The sequence below is a fragment of the Indicator indicator genome, chromosome 10 (genome assembly GCF_027791375.1).
Source record: "Indicator indicator isolate 239-I01 chromosome 10, UM_Iind_1.1, whole genome shotgun sequence".
In the NCBI taxonomy this organism is placed as follows: domain Eukaryota; kingdom Metazoa; phylum Chordata; class Aves; order Piciformes; family Indicatoridae; genus Indicator; species Indicator indicator.
In genome coordinates this window covers 10,796,025-10,821,063 of record NC_072019.1, presented here as the reverse complement: position 1 = coordinate 10,821,063, position 25,039 = coordinate 10,796,025, and the positions used below count along the sequence as shown (strand labels likewise).

Genomic DNA, 25,039 nt, shown 5'->3' with positions numbered 1-25,039 from the left:
AAGAGTGACGTTACATTTGGGAACAAAATGGCACAATGGTCTTTAGAACAGTGAATATGAGAGAGGTTTAAGCTCAAATTTTTCAAAACTTGCTTAGCACCTATTAAGCTTCCCAGCCTTTCTGGGTGTGCATGCTTTGCTGTTTGAAAGCCCAGGATCTTTTCAGGACCAGTCCACATAACATTCCTCAAGCATCACCCCATTACAGGGACAGCTTTAAGTCACTGGACTTTTTCTCTTCTTGTTTCATCTGACCTGGCTCAACACAACATGGTGCGCTCTGCCCATGCCTTTCCAGTCACTGTAATTCTCAAATTTGTTGCTTTTAATACAAAAGCACTGAGAGGTCATTAGAAAAAAAAGAAACAACACAACAGAAACTCCAGCCCTTGTGGTGCCAAGCCCTTGTTTGTCCTTCAACAGAGAAGCCAGAGGTGGGTAGGTGCAAAAAGCAACACGAACCACCAGACAGGACTAAGGCTTACATGTGAAAGCTACTGTCTTAGAGCCCTTGAACTGTGCAGCCTCCTGCATGCGAAAAACATTTCTGTGAACTAAATGATAGAACTACTTTAAAAAAAACCCAAACTCGTTAAAAGATACCCACAGAGGAGGGAGGAAAAAAAAATCCTCCATCCAGCCGCATCTGTCTCCAGTAAACAGGTTTTTTTTTTTCAGGCCTTGGGCTCAGACACACAACCAATCTACTGCAGGTGAATGAATTACTGACCGTCAGCTGGGTCCTTTTCAATGAGGTTTAAGCACAGGCATTTTACCTGCCATTTTTCAGGGGCTAAGAGCCTGCACAGCTGGGAGCATCCTGCTGCTGAGCTCCAACCAGCAGGCAGGTGCTGGTGTTACCCATTCACTACCTGACGATGCAGTTTGCTCAGTGGCACCCACCTGCACCGATGGTCACACTTCAAGACTAGGACCCAAGCTGTTTCCCCACCCCTGCCCCGAGGACCGTCTCTGAGAAACACAAACCTATTTCTAAACGAAGTATCGCTTATCTCATGCATGCCACAGGTGTGATGTCATCCCCTCTGGCGAAGGAACGAGGATGTCTATAGCCTCCACTGTGCAAAAATGCAGGAACTAAAGTTAACATGTCTCAGACTTTGTTAAAATATGGTGATAATTAAGAAGTATAATTACCACTACAAAGTTAATTCCTCTTGGAGTTCTTACAAACAAGTTTTTAATTTGCACCAAAAATTTACATTTCAGATTTCCAGTCAACCATGAATGGCTATGAACTTGGCAGGGGACTCAAGATGGTGGCTGGCAGGTTCTGCCAGGCTTGGGGGCAGGAGCACTGTGGCTTCCCAGGAATGTCACAAGCTAACAGTCGCCAGCAAACCCCAGATGCACACAGGTAAGCCGATCGGATCGCTTTAAACTGTTTCATCTGTTGTACAAGTGTGAAAATCCTACTTGTGTCAGATAAACTGCTTTTTATTAAAAAAACAACAAAAAAAAAACCAAAAAACAAAAACAACCCACAACTTATAAGGTAATTGATTGCTTTCTTCTAGCCTTTTATTAGTTATGATTAAGGAGATATAGTAGCCCTGTTTACACAGCTCTAACAAGTCAGGACCTGCAGTACGTTATTGGCTTGCGGCCCACAACTTGCAGTCCATTCTCAACAGAATCAATCTGAAGTTGAAAACATCCCCTGTAGGAAGCATACACATCCCTGCTTATACAGGAGCAGAAAACAGTAATAACTTCAGGTCCTGTAAGTTGCAAGTTCAACTTACAGAGATCAGCCCTGACTTGTCATTGCTCTCAGCATGTTCGTGATGAGATCAGAGTGCTTCACAGAGGACTCATACTTTCAACTTGACAAGGGACATAGGTGAGCATGTTACACTTCACTGTTACTCGCAGCCTTGACTGCAGAAATAAACTGAGAGCTCCTCACTGTTTAACATGCAGCCAAAGCACTGCCAATCTAAAATGGCTGATCAGTAATACTTTAATTGCTGTTTCATAGAAACAAATTGCTATTTAATTGCAATAAGCTCTTCTGTGGCTTAGCTGGACTGACAATAGGCATACACCTGGTACTAAAAGTAAAGAGCAGCAAAAATGGTTGTCTGGTACTTCACGTTCAGGAGACTCAGGCAATGAAATCAAACCTGGAATCCAATTTTACAGTGAAGAAATATACTTTAAAATATTTTTTTATATATATATATATACATTATATAGACACACACACACACACATACATATACACATAAATGTTCCAATCTCAATTGTATTTATTTTAACAGAGCTGTTCAGAATGTAGATCCTTGCAAAAAGCCTCACACTTCACATACAACTACCTGACAAAGAATTTGATAAAAAAATTAAATTGAGCTTCTGAAATGCCTGACGGTAGTTGACACCAAGTCACACTATGCCAGTATCTAATTTTATTTTAATAGTATTTACCCTAAAATTAGATGATGCAAATTTTATCAGTGTTAACTAACAGGGAGAAAGGGATAGAAACTCAGTATGGTTAATATTCTAAAGATGTGACTTAATTTCTTAGGCTTCATTTCAGTAAGACATTCTCACTTTATATTTCATAAGATACTGCATAACCTGTTAAAATATTTAAAGATAAATCATATAGGACTGAAAAGACAGTATCTTGTTGCAAACAGAATTTGGTTTGGAAAGGCTTAATGTCCCACTGCCTGCCAGGATGCGTAAATCTCATAACTAGACAGCTGGATAGGTAAAAACATTAAACCCATTTAGAGGGCAATCTTTTTACAAAATTCTTTCATTAATAAGAGTGACAATTTATATGATTGAGACGTTTAGATGCAGCATAGACAAGAGCATTTTATCCAGGTTCATGAGGATGATTTCAGATTAGTAGTATTTCCTTTTTTTTTTTTTTAACAGCATTCATTTTTGAAAGTCAGGGAAGCTCTTACCGAATGATTATTTGTATGACTTTTCAGCAGCACTAAATGCAGAGGGCATATTTCAGGCTCTGTATAGCTAATGTGCATGATAAAAGGTGAACAAGTATGTGTTTTTTTCCTATGGATCTCCTAAAAAAGTGATGTTTGACATAAGGACAAAGCTAAGCGTTTCCAGTAGCCTTCTATCCACACCTAGCATCCCCATTAGAGCCTGTTTTATTGTCTGAAATGCCTCTGGTTTCAAGAAAGTGTTTTACCTAAAGCAAAAATACTACTTAAATATGTTCTATTGTATATTCATAGCTCCATTAGTCCTCCTCCAATTTAGCACATCAAAGCAAAGGCTTCATCACTTGCCTGTGGATTATACTAACATGAGTGACATTTGTAATCTTATAGGTCTGCAACTTAAGAAATGCTTTTAAAGTAAGCTATTAAAAAGGTAGCTGTGCTTTACAAACGAGTCATATAATAGTTTATTTAAAGCCGTTAATGAACTTCAACCTCTACATCACTAAATGCTATACTACATTACTTACTAGAAGTTATTAGCTATCTTCTTAGCACTTCTAGGTTATATTGGACAACCAAAAATCTGTACATGTTAGATTTAGACACTGTACCTTGAGTGCTTTATACTGAGAGTATGAAAAGATGCCTGCAGTCTCACTAATACTTGAATTCTATATTCATATGACTTCAAGTGTCTTTTCAAAGATATCGAAGCAGCACAATTTGCAGGACTCTGCTGAAAGACGCTAATGCTAGATCAAAAAGCTTAGAAACTTACTTAAAAACTATCTAAGTGCATTTAATTAAATGCACACATAGCTTTGTGTCATTTTATTGCTTGATATATTGTGCAAGTATTCTTCTGTCTTTACTGTCTGATACTGTACATTATGACATCTCCTTTTCTCTGAGACAGTCCTATTTTTCCTCAAGCACTCAAGTATTAAAAGAAGAAATTCAGCAGACTTCCAATACACTAGAGGTCAAGTAGTAGTATCTAAGAAAATTAATTTGCTGTTGGTTGTTTAGACAGCCAAATCTATAAATCAGGTTTTTTGTGCATCGGCATCACACTGACAGTAAGACAGGCTCACTCCGTAACTAAGCATGCTGAGCAGCAAACACCTTCTCAAAAAGAGAATTAAAAAAGGAAACATAACCCTGATGTATTTCAAATGTACTGGTGTCCTATACAAGCCAAGCAGCTGTTAATCCTGATTTGTTATTAATTGCAGCAGAGGTGCATTCTAGGTGCCTGCAGTTTCCTGACTGAAGGCATACAATGCACAGCCATGGATTCGCGTTACCGTTCTTGCAACATGAAAAGTCAAAATTTTCACAAAATTATTCTGCACAGCTCTACCACCAGCAGCTGACGGGAAAAACCCACTAAATGAAGTTGCTCCTTTTCTAAGCTTAGGGGAGGCTTTGTTACTTTAGGGGAAGGGGGAAAGAGGGCTTGTAATTGTTTATTTGCTTTCAGAGAACAGATCATAGTTGAGATTAGTTAGTGCTCAGAAATTGCCTAGGAAATGTATTTTTCTTTCCTTAAGATTATCAGTGTTGAAAAGTTAGTCTTTTACCACAGCAAATTCAACTTTATGTAGTTCAGATCAGAACAGCTATTGTATTCCTTTTTATGAATACTCAATTCTAGTGCTCAGCATGAGGTACAGACCTTTTGTGGGTTTTTATTTTATTATTTTTGACCTCTTATGGTATATACAACCACTCCCATGCTTGCACGCTCAAGAGACACATGCACATCCTTAATACAGATGATTCTGTGTAAAGGACTGCATAGAAAGAGACCACAATACCTATATGTGTACCATAATCCACTGCACTATAAATTGTAACATACTTGCTGTTACCAGAATTAAGAATCTTTTAATAAAGATAACTTTGAAGCAGTGCTCTGTATCATTGCCAGAAGTAACACAGTTAAGTAGTTTAACAGATTCATTACTGCCATAAGACAGAAAAAAACATCCAAACCAAAAAAGCTACTTATAAATGTAATTGACCAGTAAGGTAATGACTACCTAAGATATACTGAACACTAATATATTCAGAATACTGATTTGAATGAAGTATTAAAAAGAACCCAAACAAAACAAAGCTTCTAAAACCCATACTCAATTCGGTTTTGTTTTACTTTTTTATTATTTAAATACACCATACTAGAGCAAATGTCTCTGAAAATATCACAAATAAAAGATTTTTCTTCATTCAGCAAATTAGAAGTAGGTGAAAATTTCTACACAGTAGCTGCTATGAGCCTGACTTTTCTTTTTTTTTTCTTTTTTTTTTCTTTTTTTTTGCCATGGGAAGTAGCAACATCAGGACGAAAACACTTACATGCATACATACATTGTATTTTACAGAGATACAATAAAAGTGTTTGTGATAGAATATCACAAAAGCCACATCTTTATCTCATGTTCGCTTTGATTGAAACACATTTCCTTACAACACTTAAATATACAAAGAGCAAATAGAATGTTGTTAAGGTAAAACACAGGGTACAAACTGGCCAGTGCCCTGCTAATTGTTAATGAGGGTAGAAAGCAGATTTCAATGCTTCTTTTAATTAGCTTCATTAGTCATCTTCCCCACCCCTCCACCCCCCCCCCCAAGATGTCCTCCGGTGGATCTTTTTTCATTTTCTCTACAGTCTCCCATTAGCCCAGGTTCATGGAGTCCTTAATGTTCATATTCAGTCATTTTAATACACCAATAAATGTGGGAAGGGCAATCAAGAATAAAGAAGGTGCAATGGTATGAAGCTGGCATTGATGCTAGCTACAAAGGTGACTTGTCTACTTGGAGACATGGGATCCATCTGTGATGAACAAAATTTGAGATGAAGGCACGCATTCTGCATTACTCTGACCTTTTAGCAGACCTGCAAGAAATAAAAATGGGTATCTTAGCTAGAATACTAAATTTGAGATAGGAAACTACAACATGACTGCTTTTGTCTTTTCCTTATTCACTAATCTCTTTTTTATTACATTACTTTCCAACTGTGACTTGATTAAGGCTTTCTACGCTATCCATTCATACTGCTAATGTTTCAACTTCAGCTAGCATAAAGCAAACATTTTCTGCAGTTTCACTACTGAAAAGAGCGGGGGGGGGGGGGGTGGAAAAGACAGCAAATAAGTGTACTTTCTGGAAACACGTTGTACAGACAATCAGGTGGCTTTTCTGGGCCCCTTTTACAAGGGAAGAAACATTATGCCATGCCTTTGAAGAAGCTAGCAATATGATCTTATAATTGGAAGAAATAGTGTGTAACACAAATAAGAAGTACAGCCGATATCTTCCCAAGCAACTTCAGTTAATGTGCTGCATTGCACAAAAGCTAAATATAGATATTTCAGGATTTCCTCCCCCCATTTAAAATGCCTCATCTGGTGTGTTAGTTAATGTTACATAAACATTTTAGTATATGAAGTCAAACATGTGCTTTCACACTGGTGTTAATGAATTGTGATAATTAAAAGTGTCTAACTCAATAAAAATCTAAACTTTCATGGATAAAATAGAAATTATCATCCATACTCTTCAAATACAATCTGTTTGCAATTACCAAAATGAAATAATATATATTAGATTTTTATGGGTTTTAAATGACATTTTGCACTTCCCAGGAAGTTCTTTTTTCACCCTTTCTCTAAGTTACTAAAAGCCTGAGGTCTATTAGTGACTGCAACCCCCCACTTTCAAGCTAATTAAAGTAGTAGAGGCTTGGAGGTTTAATTCCCCAGAGCTGGAGCTCAGTATGAGAAAGGTAATTTGTCTGTCCAGAACAAAGATTAGGGAGCAGCCAGCAAGCATATTTAATAAATGAGCATCAAATATCTTCTACTATGGACACAGACAACACCAATTATGTAACTACAAGGGAATTGTTGAGTGATATGTAAACCAGAAGATTTCTAAGATCTTCTCCAAGAGACGTAATCTAACTCATACCTTATTTAAAAGTATAGAAGCTGAAGACAAGCACTTGCACCAAACTGCCAACTGGTGGAAAATTTACACTTTTCGGTGGCAATACTGTTGCAAACAAGAAATACTACAGGAATACTACCACTGCCAAAAAAACTTAGAGGATTCTTGGCAACAGAGCTCCTTCAAATGAAGCAATACACAGGACATGACCAACTCAGAGCCTGCATTCTGCAGGCAAGCAGTACTGAGTTCAGAGAAAATGCAGTGTTTTCAAACCAGACAGCAAGCGATGGAAGTTACAATTCGTGCGTGCAAATCACCTCAGGGAGGCAAAAGGCCAGAACAACCAACATCACTGCATTTGCCTCCCCAAAAAGAAAAGCAAGTGTTGAAACACAGTTAGCCCATGCAACTCTTCCCACCTGCATCAATCACCAATAGGTATTAAACTGTAAGATAACTGTAAAATATTAAGACAACGGTGAGTTCACATATGGAATAAAAAGGTGGTTTAGTGCTGGGACCATGCCTTGGACTCTTCAGTTTAGTAAAAAAAAGCTGTGAATATTCTGCTATATTAGTAATTTCTAGTGGGAGAATAACCTGGAAACTGATTGATCTTTTTTACTAAGCATTTACTAAAAACTATCTGTTAAAAACCAACTCCATCACAGCAGCATAACATGTGCAATTAGTGACCCTAAGCCACACAGCTTTCTAGAAAATACATGAGTTTTTTGGCACCTGCCCTTGTGGCTTCCAAAACTCCAGAAATCTGACAAATCAATGAATTAGCAACTTGTCTCCTCAACTATATTTCAATTTCCTGGGGTTCGGGTGCTTCACAATTCCCCTCTGAAAACTGGTAGAACTTACACCATTTTCCAATGAGATTATATTATAAAGGCAAAAACCACAAAATAATAATCTCTCCCTGCAGTTCTCCCCAATCTGCCTCATCATTGACTGTTGCAATGCAGTTAATAGTGACAGGAACTAATAAAAACCTGTTCTCACTATTTTCTCTGCATTTAGCATCTAGGATGTGTCTAGAGTCCGCTCTGCAAGCTCAGTCCAATTTTACATCTCTTTTCCATGTTCTATGTTCTTCGTCATGTCTACTGCTTTTATTGCAACTAAATCATTTTTATGTTTTGCTAAGGCATAGTAAGAAACTGATAAAACTAAATGATAATTTAGACACCTATTTGAAGTTACATTAAACTTTACATTCATAGAAGACAGGTGGATAAACCACTCTCTCAGAATGGCAAACCTTTTACTGCAGTGTATAAAGATGAATGGTTTTCCCTATATTTTGGAATGGGATACCTACAAATATTCATTTAACAGTCACTGCTAGATAGTCTGTATTACAGATTTGTTTCATTAAAATTCACAACAGTATAAATCTATGAATCTTTAACTGTATTTGTACTTCCTTGAGAAGAGGCTGCACATTCTCCTCCAATCTTAATTATCTTTGTTCTGCCTAACTATATAGGACTTCTGCACTCAACTCTCTCTTCACCTCAAGTGACAAATTAAGTAAATAAAATGTTCATGTTTTATTTTGATGTAATTACATTCACTGTATATGACTTGAAAGAATACTTAAAATTAATCAGTAAATTTATGCACAGAAAAAAAAAAGGCAAACAGATATTGAAATGTCGTAACACAATAAAAATATCATGGAAATTAAAAACCAGTTCGTGTTTTTTTGGACATATCTCTCAGCTAACTAAAAGAACTAAAAGTATTCTGCACATTACGGAATAGATCAGCATAGCATTTGTCCCAGTTTTTTTTTAACCTTCCAAATTCCTATTTGCAGATAAATGTTATTTTTTGTGATCCTTACAGACATTAATGAAGTTCCTATTGTAAATCTATAAAGAATTACCAACTGAAGTGTGCACTTTTTGTTTCATTGCAATAACTCAGTGCTGTGTGATTGCCTGGGTTAATGATGAAAAAGTCAAATATACTATCAGAGCTGATGGAAAAATCTATCACCAATCTGAAATTAAAATTCATCTGTGGTCAATAAGATTTAATATCCATGCAAGTGGCGCTGTAAAGAGTAAATGAATCAATGTCATCAATACATAATCAGTATGAAATATGATGTGAATAAAATTATGTGCAAGAGTCATACATTCACTCTTTTCTGGACCAGGGTGGAATGAACAGTCTTTTAACTCAAGGTTGACAGTAATTGTTACAAATTAGCCACAGCAGTTATCAAAATGCACTCACTTGCATAGCTTTAGGACTTATTAAGGAGATTAAAATAGATCTAAAACTATCTAGTTTCAGAGTTACAGGACAACTGTTGATCAGATTTTTTTCTTCTTTTTCTCCTCTATATAATTTGTACAGTCATTATTTACTCATTTAGCTAGAAACCAAGAGCTATCCACCACAGAGATAAACAATCTCTCTACTTGAGCTATTAGTGTTATGAAGTGATAAAATAGCACTTTGTTTTCTTAAAATCTGAGTTATGACACACAAAACAGACAAGAAAACACTTCTGAAACAGTACCCCAGCATGTTTCCTGAGCTAAAACCTTAATATTAAAGTGAAATACATTGGTTTAGTTCAGGAATCTTCTCTTTACAAGACATTTACTTCCACATTAAAGGACCTAATTTTCCTCCCACAGAAACTTCCTCTCTTGCAGCCCTTAATTTCCAGAATAAAAAATAAAATACTTATCTTTGTTAAGAGTTTATATTAATGTAAGCTCTCCATTTTGCCTTGTACACAAGGAGTTCAACAGCTGTACAGATGAACAGGCCCAAATCAAAATAAACTGACTTACCCTATATGTCATACTCAAACGATTAGTGTTTTCTCCCCATGCCTAAGTTATTTAAGGTAAGTTCAGTTACTTAAAGGTCTCCTTGCAGGGGTGGGGAATGTCCACTATTAGAATGAAAAGAAATTGATCTTCATTTAGCTCTAATAAAGCTTATTAGTAATTGTTGAGTATTCACCTTCTGGTCTGGCAGTAGTGGATTACTCTGAAGTGAATTCAAATGGCCATTGATGAGAGCTGTAGGTCTATCATGTTCACAAAATAAACTGCCATTGATGTAGTGAAACCGATCTCCAGGGACCAGGCGATTCCGGCAGGTAGAGCATGTAAAACACTGCCAAAGGAAAAGAGACAGCAAGTGAAACTACAGCACAAATTAAGTATGCTGCAGGTTTGAAAGAAAATTACACTTCAGAGACTGCAAGTACAGCTGAGATATGGAGCTGCTTGGTTCCTAGTTTCTCCAAATATGGCATTAGTCTTACCTGTTGGGACTATGCAGTACATAACTCAAGTTTAGTTTTACCGATTACGAGGGAACAAAGCTACACACTAAGGGAAGCTTTATAATACATACTCAGATTTCCAGTTATTAGTTTGCATTTCATTCATAAGGAGATGCAGATTTTATACTAAAGAAATATAGCAGTACTAATTAGCTACTAAAAAAAATATATATAGAAAAAAACCCCTCACCTTAAGATGATAGACATTGCCCTGTGCCCTCATGACCAGCTCACTAGCAGGAATGGACTGTCCACAGGCACTGCAAGCACCACTATTTCCAAATAACCTGAAACAGAGGTGATGATCATGAATAATTTAATACACAAGAGGCTCTAAGCGTTTTTGCGCATCGCTGCAATGGTTTATTACACAACTGTTTTAGACTTCTGACCCCCGTCTTCCAACTTGCTTACGTGTCATAATATGAAAAAGTGTATGTTTGTGTAACAACTGGTAGCTTCACCCTACCCTGGATGTGGTTACACAGGATTTAATCAGAAATATTGACTTACACCTCTAGAAACACAAACAATTCTGTACTACACACATTTTATCAGATTACTGGGTTCATCATAAAAAAAAAGATACAATTCATGACTGGAGTTTAAATGCATTGTGTCCTTGAAATTATATGAAGAACTCTTTTGTACTTTAATCATATCTTGAGATATGAGTCATCAAAAGGGTTAAGAGGATTTGATTGTATATCTAAGAAGACATCATGCTCAGTGTATTGAAACTCCAGTAAACCTCCATCAGTGCAGAGTTTCCATTAGAAACTCTCTGCTATCCAGGTTGATATATAATGTGTATGGGTTAACCTTTTCAATCATGGTGTCAACACTTTAGATTTGCCTCTGCTCATCTCTTTCATCCTAACCTTCTCTCTCTCTTGATAATGAAATGCTTGCTCCAACTTCCCTCTATCTGCTCCTGAGTCCACAATTTAGATTACTTCATCTCTGCTAGCAACAAACTGAATGAAATTTCGATTTGAGCAGAAAGTAATTTACCGGGATCTGGACCCATTTGTCATCATATCTCTCTGGGTGTTTGCTGTATCACTGCAGTTTTCCTATGCAATCAAATGAGACCACAACATCTGCCATTGGGGGGGGGGGGGCACACGCAGTGGGGGGAGGGGGGAAATAGGCAGAAGAGTGGTGAAGAAAAATATATACATAATTCTTCAAATCCGTTTAAAGGCACAATGCATCGATTCAAAATATAATACAATAATGATTATTGAGTTCTACTTCCACAGGCTGCGTTAGCCAGAATTAGAAAAGCCTTTATTTGCTTTTGCGCTCGTCCCTAATATACACAAACGTTTATAAAAACTACCACAATTGTTTTGTAGTTAAAAAAAAAGAAAGGGAAACTGAACTAGCTGGCAGGGTCGCAGACCCACTTTCCTGCTCGATGTAAAACACAGTAATAAGATTTACAAATTAGCGTATTGGTGTCATAATAAATATTAATATTTGCATCTCCTTCCTGTCCAAATAAAGTCATAAAATTCTGTTTGTGTCAACCTAGGAGACGCATTACAACAGAATACCCGTAATCTGAATGATTGCAGTGTGCCTCTGTATAAAAATAATTGCTTTGAATTTTCAGAATCTGAGCTTGCAGAGGAGGCTTGTCATGTTCAAACTACTAATTTGCTGTCGCCACTTTATTGAAAATAGCCTGTAAGTTGTTATTAAATGTATCGACTGAACGACAGAGAGAGTAGTAAAACTGCCCCTTAAGATGGCTTTTAATAGGAAGCTGAGAAACAAATTTTGCAGCAGCATCGATTTGAAGAGTTCAATCAAAACTCCATTTCAAAACTAATTAGTCTGAGATCCACGACACATTGACACGTTCTTGCAGAATCACAGTGGTTACAAAGGGAAAGCTGAACTAATACATTGTCAGGACCTCCAGCCAAAGGGACTAAACTGTCTGGAAACTAAGGGTCTGTTATTAGGGCATTTTCTAAATCAGGGCCAGTTCCAAGGAGATGACAAATTGGGGTTGCTTCCAAAGCGTTATGATATGCATTTTTCTTCCTCCATTGTTACTAGTCATGAAGATGGCACAGAGAAAGGGTGCACAGAAAGCACTGCAAAAGGAGGAGGCAAGGAACTGTTACATTTGTAGAGCAAAGTTCTGAAAAATCTAGGATAAGGGGGTGGTGACAAGGGCATTGCTGGGTAGGGCAGAGGAAGAAAGGCAAAGATGTACTGACAAGGTTAATGGTCTGGGAGAATCTGAACCTGGTGAGTGGTCTCTCACAACCCCTAGTACAACTGCACCACACAACTCAAAACACAGCTTTTGGAATGCTGATCTCATTGCACTAGCCTTCATTAAGCATTCATTTGCTATACAGTTCTCTCTGACTAGAAGTGGTTGTACACCTTGAATATCTGTGAATTCTAATAAATGGAGTCACACTAATCCAGAAGCTTTCCACATATCTTAAGTTTTCCCTAGGCATATTCCCAGAACGTTTCTGGTTTGGAAAGTCACTTCAGCTGAATCTTCTGCTAAAATTCCTAAAAATTACTTGGAAAGTCAGAACACCTTTCTGCTGCTTTGTATTATTTACCAGGAAAAATAAGCTTATTTTTCCTTCGCTACTGTTATGAATGGTTTTGTTCTGTAATATCATTAACAGGAAAAGGGGTTTATCTTTAAAAAGAAAAAAAAAAGTTATTCCTCCTTACCAGTAAAGGAAGTCTTCCACAGTAACTATTTTTACTGAAAAAGTTGTTTCACATAGTTTCTGAGGCTGGAGAGCTAATTATCTAACCAGGGGGACTGTCCAGGACAGTATTTGATTTAAAAGGCTTGAGGCTTTAGGTGCTCAATTAAGTAGCTATCGGTCTCAGACTGGACTTTAATGGGCTCTTTTCTCTTTAACTGCAGCAATGGGTAGAGATACCCCAGGTCAGGCTAATTAAAGCCAGGGGACTCTTTAATTGTGATGACAGAATTGGTTTCAGTTTCCTCTTTGGGTCCTCAGTCCAAGAAGGTCATTAATATTTCAACATTTAGGCAATGCAATCAATCACAAACATCAAGAGGTTCCCTATGCAGACAACGCAGCTCTTCTACACTTAGGAGCATTTTACTGAGCCACCTTAAATTAACTACTGTATGGTTCCAGCACAGCATTCCCCACACCCCCAAACACACAAACACTCCCAGGGCTGTTTTTTTCTGGTTGTTGTTTCGTATGGCTTTTTCCTTTTTCCTTTTTTTTTTTTTTTCCTCTTCAGAACTTTCACAAGAGTGTGAATGAACGGAGCAAGAAATCTTTTCAGCCTAGTTCCCTTTCATACTGCTCAAAATTCACTATCAGCAGAAACACATCGCTAGCAACTTACGCTAATAGGGTGCCATTTTTTTTCCAAAATTGTGGAGACAGATTCAAGTGCTCCGATGCTTGCACAACACTGTGCACTTTTGTGCCCACAAATACATATCCAAGCCCTAGCAAAGTGAAATGCACATCCAGACCTACTGATCCAGAAGCAATTGGTGCTTCTCTGCATTCCCTATATTTAATCTAAATTCTGCACCAGCTATATTAAATGTAACAAAAGAAAGGCAACACAGAAATTATGCCTGGAGCCAAGTCCATTAAAGGTACTTCAGAATAACTAGAGACCATGCACCTTAAAAGCACCAGAAGCTATTGATACTTAAAAGGGGGGGGGCTGTGCATAATGGTAAGCACTGCATTAGAGAAGGGGAAGGGGGGGAAAAAAAAAAAAAAGAAGAAAAAAAAAAACCAGCCAAATTACGCTTGGTTAATTCAGAGTAACAGATCTGCCCCCAAGTGAATTGGAGGCCTTGAATTAATTCTGTTATGACAAATCAAGATAAACGTTCCCCCTAAATTGCATGCGATTTAATTAATTTTTGAGATCCTGGGCTTTTTTTTTTTCCTAGCTAATAGTTCACATGCTCCTGCGCTGTCATTGTGCTTGAGTGGGCAGACTTCAAAGTGATATTAAATAACCAACTATTAGATTTACCTAGCACGTCCTATTGGAAAAGTGCCATTTAATTACCTAGCCTGTTCAATTAAAGGGACAGCATTCCCTGAATATAGCAGCTTGCCGTTGATTACCAGGGAAATGAACTCGCTGCCTGCCGACCCCCTCCCCTCCACAGTGCACACTGCGGCTGCGGGCGGCTGGCCGGCCGGCCGAGGGCCCCGGGCCCGACGGGATCCGGCCAACCCCGCACACTCCCCACCGGAGGGGCCGTTGGGGCTGTGCTCGCACCGTGCCGCCCGGGAGGGGAGGGGCCGCGGGCTCAGCCCCTTTAAGCCGCGCCCGGGCAGCCCCCCCTTCCCCTTCCCCACCACTCCCTGCTCGCTCTTAGCGGCCAATTTCGTTAATTAAATGTTTTGTTTGCGACGCGGCTCTCATTCATTTCGGACACGTCATTCCGAGCAGATCTAAGCCAGGGACCAGATCTCATTAGATAAAACCTATCAGAACTAAGAGAAAATGGAGGAGACACTAATTAAAGCTTTTAATTGTGCGGATTCGCTGCCACGCTGCTGCTTTATCTGGCATCTTAAGGTTGGGAGGGCTGCGCTCCTCTCCCCTCCCTGCAAGCACGCTGCTCGCGGTGGGGTGGGAGGGGAAGGGACTGGGATGTTCCCCTCCCTCTCCCTTCTCAGGAACCTTGGCTTTCAATGAAAGCTGCCGCTGTAGCTCTACGGCTAATTTGTTGTCGGGTTTGGGGAGGGGAGGGAGGGACAGGGGAGTGCTGTGTTGTTGAAACAACAACAAAAAAACCCCACATAAAACCTCAGACGGTTAAAAAGCTCATTAATAAATGGCCCCGTGGTCTTGGCCCAAAGAAGTCAAGTCCCTTTCACCTGGCACCTTCTGGGCCGATCAATCCTCTTTCTCATTTTTTCAGTTGTGCCTAGTACGCCCCATGTCTCCAGCCAAGAACTGTGCCTGTGGCTCTTCCCTGGGTAAGGGAATGTGCTACCACAAACACCCTACAAAAAATTAAGAAATGTGAGGATGGCAGAGGGGAAACGGAGGGACCCTGCTGCCAAATTAGCGGCATTGCCTCCACAAACAAATGAGGCCATTTCAAACAAGAGAGTGAGGGCCTTACTCATGCCCATAGGACCCACATGGAAGCCCGTAAAATCCATTTCCAGCAGGAAAACTCCGAGTTAACTCATCCCTAGCAAGTCCTACCCTACTGTACAGTGTCCAGTTCAAGTTTCAGCAAGCATCTGTCAGAGTTATTTTTACAAGTCAAATTACACAGATCTAAAGACAAGTCAGGCAACAGAACAAGGGGATCAATTCAAAATCCTCATCTGATAAAGCATCCTATCCATAATCGCCTACATTAAAATAAATGAGTATTAATTTTTGGCAACACAGAACCAGGGGACTGTGATAAGCTTGCCTGAACTTGCCTCTGGGATACAGTGGACGCATCTTCTCTTTTTAATTAGTAGTAATCAGACATGAGGGTTTGTTTGATGGTGTTGGTCGAGTGATGAATCCGTACTATTCAGTGCATCTTAACAGTAGTGTCAAATTTTCCACTTCAAATGAGGCTCTTTTCCTAACACCGTTCTGCTCTATTTAATTACAGTTCTGCCAGGCTTAGGCTTGTTGCTTAGGATGAGGACCGAAAAGCACCATGCGCTGATTTCCCAGCTTTTTTCTCTAAAAATACTCCCCCAGAACTATCAGAGTTAAGGCTCTGACTCCCCCCAAATACCTGAGAGCTATTTGTAACCACTGAACTGTCCAAAGATGCAGAGGCTGCACTCCCAGACTAACCAAGTCTTAACTCCATCCTTTTCAACTAAGGAGGTCTCCATGCACACACACATTTAGCACAGTCCTAATCTGCTCAAACAGAAGTCAAGGTTTACAACATAAGCAAACTTGTAACATTGGGTAGCTCATTTTTTTTAACTTTTTTTTTTTTTTTTAGAAAGGAAGAAAGTAGAACTCTTTGGTCATCAGAGGGAAGGAAAAACCTGGGTTAACTCCTGACATTTACTGTAAATGAGACACCACAAGCATTTAAACAAAACAGTTTGTTTTAAGTAAGCATTTCCATTATGCCAGGAAGGTATGGTGCTTTTTTGTTGTTTTTTTAATTACTGAATGTTGAAATAGAACACCTCCTTGAAGCATTCATGTGCATCAGTCTATCAAACCATTTACTCAAATTAAATGTGTAATCCTTCAAAATGCCTCCTTTTAAATTAATGAGTTTAAGTAGCTTGAGTCCACCTGAAAAGATCATATGGGCACCTGACCTCATGAATTCTTTCTATTAATTATATTGGAACTCGTTGGAAGGGATACTCCACATAATCTTAGTGTACCCCAACAGATGCAAGATTAATAAGGCTTAGTTCCCCCCACCCAATATCTGTGGCATTTAAAGAGAACAACTTCCAAAAAAAGCAAGAGATAAGAAATAAAGGGCAAGAGCATTCCCCTCCACTCCTATTCCCTGCATTTTCTATACTGGGAGTTAAGAAAAATATCCGTTCAAAGCTTCTTTGCAACAATGCAAAGACAAACATCATACCACTGGTTTGGGCTGTAAGCAGAATCAGTGGCCCTCCAACTGACGGTTAATCAGCTCTTTCACAAGGAGAACAGAGAATGAGTCATTCTGTTTCCACTCAAAGGAGTTTAAAGGTGCTTATGTAAATATCATAATTAATCAGATACTAAAGGCAGGCATTTCATTATTTAGCACCTCTGCCACAGCCTTATTTAAGCCCTACGATTTTAACATTTACCGTTCAGATATGCACACTTCTCCTTCAACACTACAACAAAGCAGATTAATTTAGCCTCTCTGATTGCTGTTTATTTTTAGTTAGGACTTGTTTTGTGCTGACAAACCACTTTAAAGTTAAAGTCGTCGTTCCACCCCCCCCAACTCTTCCCTCCACTTGGCGGTAGAACTGCACCCTGGGCTAGGCGCTAACATCCACACCCGCACGTCTCTCCGCGTCTGAGAAAGGAGCGATCCCGAGCCAACCCACCCCGCGGGCACCCACCCCACCGCGGAAAATAAAGGGCAAAACAGGACAGATGAGGGGAGGAAAACAAAATTAAAAAAAAAAGGCAGGAAAAGGGAAAGTTGTCCCCGCCAGCCCGGCCGTCGAGGCCGGCCGCTGCGTGCCGCCACGCCTCACCTGATATAGTCGTTCCTGCAGAGGATCATGCCACTCTTGGTGTAGCAGGAGGTGCCGATGTCCCCCAGTTGGGCCTGGCAGCAGGAGCACTTGAGGCAGCGGCTGTGCCAGTAGCTGTCCATGGCGTAGAGCAGGAAGCGGTCGGCGATCTTCCCCCCGCAGCCGGCGCACCTCTTCCACGAGAGGGAGCCCGCCGTCACCGGGGGCGGCTGCGAGCTGCCGCCGGGGTTCACCATGGCCTGCGCAGAGTGAGAGAGACAGTGACGAGTTAGTGGCGACCCGGCAGCGCCGTGCCCGCCTCCCGCCTCGGGGCCAGAGCCGCTGCCGGGCCCCGCCGGACCGGTGCGGGGTGGGGGAAGGGGCACCGGGCGGACCCGCGGCCGCGCAGCTGGCGGGGGAGACTCAGAACGAGCGCGCCCCGCCGCCCTCCGGCCCCAGGCTTATGCAGCTGCAGCTCACAAGTCAGGAACAGTCCCGGGGCTTGTTTTGCTTATGAAAAAAAAAAAAAAAAAAAAAGTGTGTGAAGAGTGGAAAAAAAAAAAAAAGTTGTGAAACTGGTTTTTCAGTCTAGGAGAGGCTGTACGGGCTCGAGGTGGTACAGGGGGCTTGGGACCCGCCGTCCAGACCTCTGGATTTGGGGATTTTTTGTTGTTTTATTTTGGAGACATAAAACCTCCCAGAGAAAACACTCCAGACTGAGGACACTGGCCCGAATAATAGATCATTGAACTTTAGGACGCCTGTTAACTTCCTACACAAACATACTCAACTTTTGTCTCGCTAATCTGCCCTTGATCAGCAGTTTAAATGCTAAAGCTTTGTTACTCGAAAAAAAGTTTACTGACCATAGGAAAGCAGCAGAATAGTGAAGTGAACCACTTTGGCTGGGGTTACTCTGGCTGCCCCCAAAACCGCTATTAAGTGCATTTTTCACTTTCTAATAAATGCTTTCTGCAAGGACAACCGAGAGATAATATAGGAATCAATTCATAAAGCTTACTCTAAACCGATTAATGTGTTGCTTTCCAATCCAGAGCCCAATAAACTCCCGGTGTTCCTCTAGTCACTTATACTATAAAAAGATCAAGTTATTTACTGCCAATTAAGCAGCATGTTTTGTCTTTGTCCTTTGTAAGCCGTATGTGCTCATGCCGAGGCATCTGGCTATCAGCTAAGGACCTTCAGACTGATACCTCCGGAGCAGCGAGGACGAACTTTTCCTGCCACTGGCCCAACTCAGCTGCAGGAGGAGAATCGAGGCCGATTTTTAAACACACGCTTCCTCAGAAAGAGTACCTGGAGGTATGTCCAGTGACCGCACAATAAACCAGAACAACTGCACCAATTAAGCTGTAACAAAAACCCCGAGACTTTGGAAAGAAAACCACTCTAAAAGCCATTAGCATTGCATTTATCCGAACGCATCATATACCTTTATGTAAATTGATTTCTGATGCATTTGTTCAAGGAATTGCCTTTTGTTACAGTTTCCAGCTACAGCCTAAATGAATCTGCATTTCCTGCTCCGTGTCCTATAAACTGTTTCCCTATGCTCTAAATCACTTCAGATTTCTTAAAAGAAAGAAAAAGACTCCATGTCACCACCTTAGCCCGTCTTTGTCGAAGGCAAGTATATATAAATTCAAAATGGGAAACGTTACACGGAGAAAACCATTCAGTAACCCCATTAAGCTAAAGCTCTTAAGGACAAGCAATACCTTAATGCTGATTAAATCTAAAAAGATGAATCAAGAGGACTGACCAGAAAGTGACTCCCTTGATAACTAAGGACGGGCCCTCATCAAGTTTCATTTAGAGTTGGGGGGGGTGGGGTGAAGCTTTTAACTTAAATAGGCTTACTCTAGTAATTACACAGCCAAGCAATTTAGGTCCTGGGATAGGAGTCAGTGAAATAGAAAGCAGAGCTGTAAGCTAGAGGTAAAATAACAGACACACACCCCCCACCTCCGTCTCTGGTGTTTTTTTTTAATGGAGACCAAGGGAGGGACAAGCGGAGAGCTGGCAATTTGTAGTACAAAAATGGATGCTTAATTCATGTCTTGGTTTTAATTAGGTGATTCACCGGATTTCTCCTGGATTGAAACAAAAGACTGTGTGGGGGGCAGGAAGGGAATTGGAGTGGAGAGAAATAGCGAGCTCACTTTGATCCTTTTTGCCACTGTTTCAGAACACTGTTTACTACGGAGGAAGCGGGTGCCCCAGCCCCCGTCCCCCCCACCTTCGTCCCCTCCATTCACAACCGAGGCAGGCAAAGCCCTTTCCGGGCGGCAGCTAGAAGAGGGGAAAGGAAAGCCGCTTGAGCAGCGGCCGCCGTCAGGCTTTGTACGCGGGGGCCTCCACAATGCCCGGGCCCGCGGCTCCCCCCGCGCTCGGGCGACTCGCTCCGCGCCCCTGCACCGCGGCGGGCAGCGCGGGACGGCAGCGGGGCAGGGGGCACGGGCAGGCAACCATAAACACGTACGCTGGAACGTAAGGGGTAATTACTGGCACTTCTTACCTGCTTGCCCTCTATATTGCAAAAGGCCGGGGCGCAACGTCGGTCGGGGTGCCTTGAGGAGATCTCCTTTCAAAGAAGGAAACAGAGCGCTCGCCCTCTCTCTGGCTTTCAGTAGCGCTGGAAGGAGCCCCCCGCCCAGGTAAGGGGCAGCCCGGGCTGGAAAAATACAGATATTTCTATGAGAGGCGTCTGCCCGGGTCCTTCCTCCAGCTCTCGCTTCCCGGGAGGGGAGCTGCAGAGCTCAGTCCCTGCCGCTGAGCTGCACACGCAGGGCGCCGCCGCCGCTCGCTGCTGCAATCGCCGGGTAAGTTTGGCAATGTGGCTTCACTTTGTACTGCTTCCCCCCCGCCCCCCCCACCTCCACCCCCTTTTCTGGGCTGTGGCGGCTCCCGAGCCTCCCGCGGCGCGGAGCTGGCCGGCCGCGGCCCGCCGAAGAGCCTCAGAAGAGAGGGCGAGAGCCGGTGAGTTTGAGAGAGGCCGAGCGCGGAGCTGCTGCCGGGGATCCTGCGGCAGTGGCTGCGGTGGCAGGACGCGGGAAGAGGCCCCTCTTGTGAGCGTGTGAGTGAGTGCGTGTGCCCCTGCGTGTCCGTGTGCGTGTGCTCCCCGCTGCCCCTCACACATGTGTTACTGACAGAGCAGAATCCCAACTACACTCCGGCTCGGCTCCGCCGTCAGCCCGCCACAGCCAATCCGCCCCCGGCTTGTTCAGGCGGAATAATAAAACCTGCCAATCCCCGAGAAGACAAAGGAATGACTGAAGGGGGCGGAAAAAAAAGGGGGGGAGAGAAAAAGGGGAAAAAAAGAGAAGAAAAAAAAAAAAGCGAGAGAGAAAGGGAGGGGGCGAGGAGGAGGAGGGGAATGGAGAGGAAGGAGGGAGTCAGGTGGGCAGCGCTAGCCGCCCGCCTGTCCGGCAGCTGAGGGGAGGCGCGCGCAGCCGTTAGGGCGCCGCCCGCCCCACTCTGCTCTCTGCCACCAGTTGAGAAACTTGGTGGTCAGGGGACGTCTCAGCTGAATCCCGGACGGCCGCACCGAGGGCAGGCCCCGTCCCGCAGAACCATTTCCAGGCATTGGGCACTGCCGCTGCCCCCGCCACCGCGGTCCCGCCGGGCCAGGGCGGAGGCGCTGAGGTGAGGAGGTGCCGCCCCGCCGCCGCGGGAGCTGGTCCTCGCCTCCCACCTGGCGCCCCCCACCCGGTGGCCGCGTCCTTCCCCGGGGCCAAGCACTGTCGTCCTTGGGCGAGTTGGTACTCGGCTCCCGTGCTGGGGTGGGAAGGAGGCCCTGAGGGACGTACCGGTCTCGCCCCTCGCGTGCAGGGGCCGACTTTTAAAAATTCTCCTGGTGGCACCGTCGGGAAGCTGTGCTTAGGATTCCACGTCCGGATACGGCCTGCTGGTACTAGCACCCTGTAAAGGTTTTAAAGGGTTAAACTGCCGCGGTCGGCTGGCAGATAGCAGCACAGCTTGTCATTTGAGAAGACAACTGCATTTCGGAGGAAGTAGCCCGAGGATGGTAGCAAATCAGAAGAAGTAATATTCAGTAGGGACACTTAAAATTAGAAGGAAAAAAAACATGTAATACAGCGCTTTTCTGAGGCCTAAGTGTAGCAAACAGGATAAGCAAATATATATAGTATAGCACCATATATAGCTATAAATGACCCTCGAAATAATAAAAAGCGTCTGTAAGTGATCCATAGTCAGTGGGTGTTATCTCTGTGAACAGTTACTCCCGCAAGTGTCAGGGGATTTGCCCAGCTGCTGGAACAGGCTCTTGCAGGGTGTGTACAGGGGCGCGCACACACACACACACACACACCCACCCCTCTGTCATACTCACTGAGCAAAACACGGGTTAAGAGTCAGATAAATTATACATTCCCAGGAGCTGTGGAAGAACAGAGAAAACTTAGTAATAGGAGTTTCTCGATTCCAGGCTGCTGACGTAAATAGCAGCCAATGCAGTGAGGACGATGGGACCTGCTGGTTGGGGGCCGCTGCAGCACGGCAGAGCAGTGACCCTGTGTGCACCCGGGCTGGCACTGACCCACGCCACAGGAGAGGGCCCGACAGGTCCGGTACTGCACAGGAGGGACGGTTAACTGCTGTTGTCAAAAAAATATTTACTGATGGCAATTGTGACTGAATTACGAGTTTGTGTCCGTCTCCCACTGATGTCCAAGGCAACGTAGTATTTTAAACCTGTTTAGCTGGCGGCTAAGCAGAAGGGACGTAACCGCACAGGCATAGGAAAACTTTAGCCGGTAGTACTAATTTACGAATAAGTGCATCGCTACGAAAATGCAGACCGACTTCCCTCTGACAGGCCGGCTGGTAAATATGGTCTCGGAAGTCACAGCCCAGGTGTACTTTAACCACATCGCCACCTGTGGGCCTTCTTCATGTCTGCATCTCTGGCCATAGCTGGACCACAGAGACGTGTGCCCAGTAGCCATCTGAATAAAAGGAAAAATGCCTAGCTAGGAAAAATATAGGTAGGAAAATATAGGATATCGAGATATGTTTTGTTTCTAATTATATAGCAAATAAAATGCTGAAATGTTAATGGCACTGCAGGTCTGATTTTAAATCATAGGAGAGAGGCAAGAGGCTGAGATATGTTCAGAATCTGCATAAAGTGGACTGGGAGCTCATGGAAAGCTTACATGTGGGGTAACTGGGGGGAGGACCAGTGTTGTGGTTAAAGGTAATATAATTTTTTTTTTTAGCATAGGTCTATGAAATACATCATCTGGATGTACTCTCCATGTACATATTACATTTAAGTGCACTCAGCAGTTTCATATTTGTTATTTAGGATCTGGTACAACTTAAAATATGTAAAGTAACAGGCATGCTACAGATAATCAACAGTCACTGTTACTCTCTCTCTCTTACAGCTAAGAGCACAAGAATAGAGCAAATGCCAAGATAAAATAAAAATCTAAGTTGTCTAATTATCTAAGCCTGTAATGGCTGGAAGCTACCAAATTCAGACTCTGGAAGACCCATCAGTTCCTCTCCTGACTGGAAAAGATATTCTACCAACAAACTCTGCCATAGGCACTAAAATGTTTACTAGTCTTAAAAGTGATAGTGATACAAAAAAAAAAAAAAAGTGAATTACCTTCTCAAGGAGCAGTTTTAAAAGGCTTAATGACGTCTTCCAAATACCATTACAATGTTCATATCTTTTTCTGAAATCTGATCTTCACTAATTTTTGTGATTAATTTTAACAGAGGAAACCTTAACTGAGAGCATTTTGCAGAGCAATATTTTTCTAATTTTTCTTTTGTGCAGCATCTGCTGTTGCTGTGCTGTCATCTTCGTTATGTTTTTCATTGTCTATGTGCCATAATGTAATTAGTTAGTTCAACATCATCTGTGCTATTAGATGAGATGTTTCTATGGTAAGTTAACATAGTTCTGTGTAATTGGTAGATTGCAGCAGTAGGCATGAATGTATCCATCAACTTTAGGTCGATTTGAGTCCGCAAGATTTAAATTTACTTGGCATACGTTATCCTCGAAGACTGTTAATTTTGGCTGAATGGATAAAAAACACAATGCAGAAGAAAATCTGGCTGCTTATATTGCAGTACTGTTGGAGTCAGGGAAAAGAAAGCATAAAATTGCTGGCTTAGTAGCTTCAATCTGAATGTCTGGAAAATGTTACAGCCTGTGATCCAACTCATTCTAAAACTTAGATGTGCCCCTAAGATAGCAGGTAGTCCAGAATTCATCAGGGTTTTCTCTCCATTCATGAAAGGAATCTTGCTTCTCTCCCTAAATACTGCCTTCCTATGAGATCTCGACTATCTTTCCCCTTTCTCCTTAGCAAGAAACACTGAGGCTGCTGCTTTTACCTTGCGATCTTCCATGCTGAAGTTTGCTAGTCCTTCTATCTTGCAAGCTGCACCTTTTGAACAATCAGACTTTTAAAACAAATCCTCTGACCACAGTCTCTTTGAAACAGTGATGAAAAATCAACAGCCATTTGTTATTTCAAAAAGTAATGCATCCTTTTGTTCACATAGTACCTTCTGTTTCAAGGCCTCGATTTAAAAATGTGACTGGATTAAGTATTTTAAGTCAGATATCCAATGATATGGGAGAGTACACGTTCTGGCAGCAGTTGGGAAGAATCCTGGATGGGTTTACTCTCAGTGTTCTTTTCCAAGCAGTAGACTACAGTTTGACCCAAAGAGCAAGATAGAAATACAAACACTATACGAGTGTATAGATTTTGACTTGTTTGTAAATACACAAGGAACTTTATTTCCAGGAACTCAGAACCATGGAAGGTAATTAGTAAGCATGGTTCACTTCGGGTCTTGCAAGTCCCGTTTATCATCACTGTATCCATAACCTGGGACAAGAACCAAATAAGATAAATGTCAGTAATTATAGATATATATTTATATTAACAAAGAAGTCTGCTTCAGGAAGAGCTAAGGATATATTTGTAATGATCTCATATGGCTAAAATTACATTCACTAATTTTTCCTGTGTGCATTCCTGTTGGGAGAGTTGATATATTACCAGAAGCCATCAGTAGCAGAAAGTCCTGGATGTGAGTTCTGTGATGAAAGTTAAAGATATCAGAGTTTGAGATTACATGTAATTTATGTTTTAAATTACAAGTCTTTAGAGGCCACTAGAATATGCAGATGTAATAATACATAAAACAACCTTACAATTGGAAATACTATATGAATTTTGAAAGAGAGCTTTACATTCCAGTCTAATAAAACAAAATCATTTTTAAACATACTGAGCATTGATTTTTGTAATGTTGTATCTATAGAGTAATATTTCTGCCACAAATATAAACACAAATAGAGTATTTTTATAATTCAGAAGCCAAGAAAAAAAGTTACCCTTTCAAGCAAAAAAATGTTTTCTTCAGCTTGCATTAACATCCTGCCTCTATTCACCAGTCACCAGAACAAATGGTCAGAATAGAGGTTGGGACAGCACAATTTGGTGTTGTTTGGAGGCCCAGATTATAGATGAAAGTAGCTAGTGATCTACCTTAAATTTACAGGGGGAAAAAACCAAACC

General features: G+C 41.7%; 1 protein-coding gene across 1 annotated transcript; it reads right to left on the bottom strand.

The window, feature by feature from the left end:
* Nucleotides 1-5,732: 5,732 nt before the first annotated feature.
* On the bottom strand, nucleotides 5,733-17,698 carry LMO4 (LIM domain only 4). Its single transcript, XM_054384314.1, has 4 exons — nucleotides 17,460-17,698; nucleotides 10,436-10,532; nucleotides 9,918-10,073; nucleotides 5,733-5,856 (listed from the first exon to the last, which is right to left on the bottom strand). Exons 1-4 carry the CDS (start codon nucleotides 17,693-17,695, stop codon nucleotides 5,848-5,850), a joined length of 498 nt encoding a protein of 165 aa, XP_054240289.1. The 5' UTR covers nucleotides 17,696-17,698; the 3' UTR covers nucleotides 5,733-5,847.
* Between the last annotated feature and the right edge of the window lie 7,341 nt (nucleotides 17,699-25,039).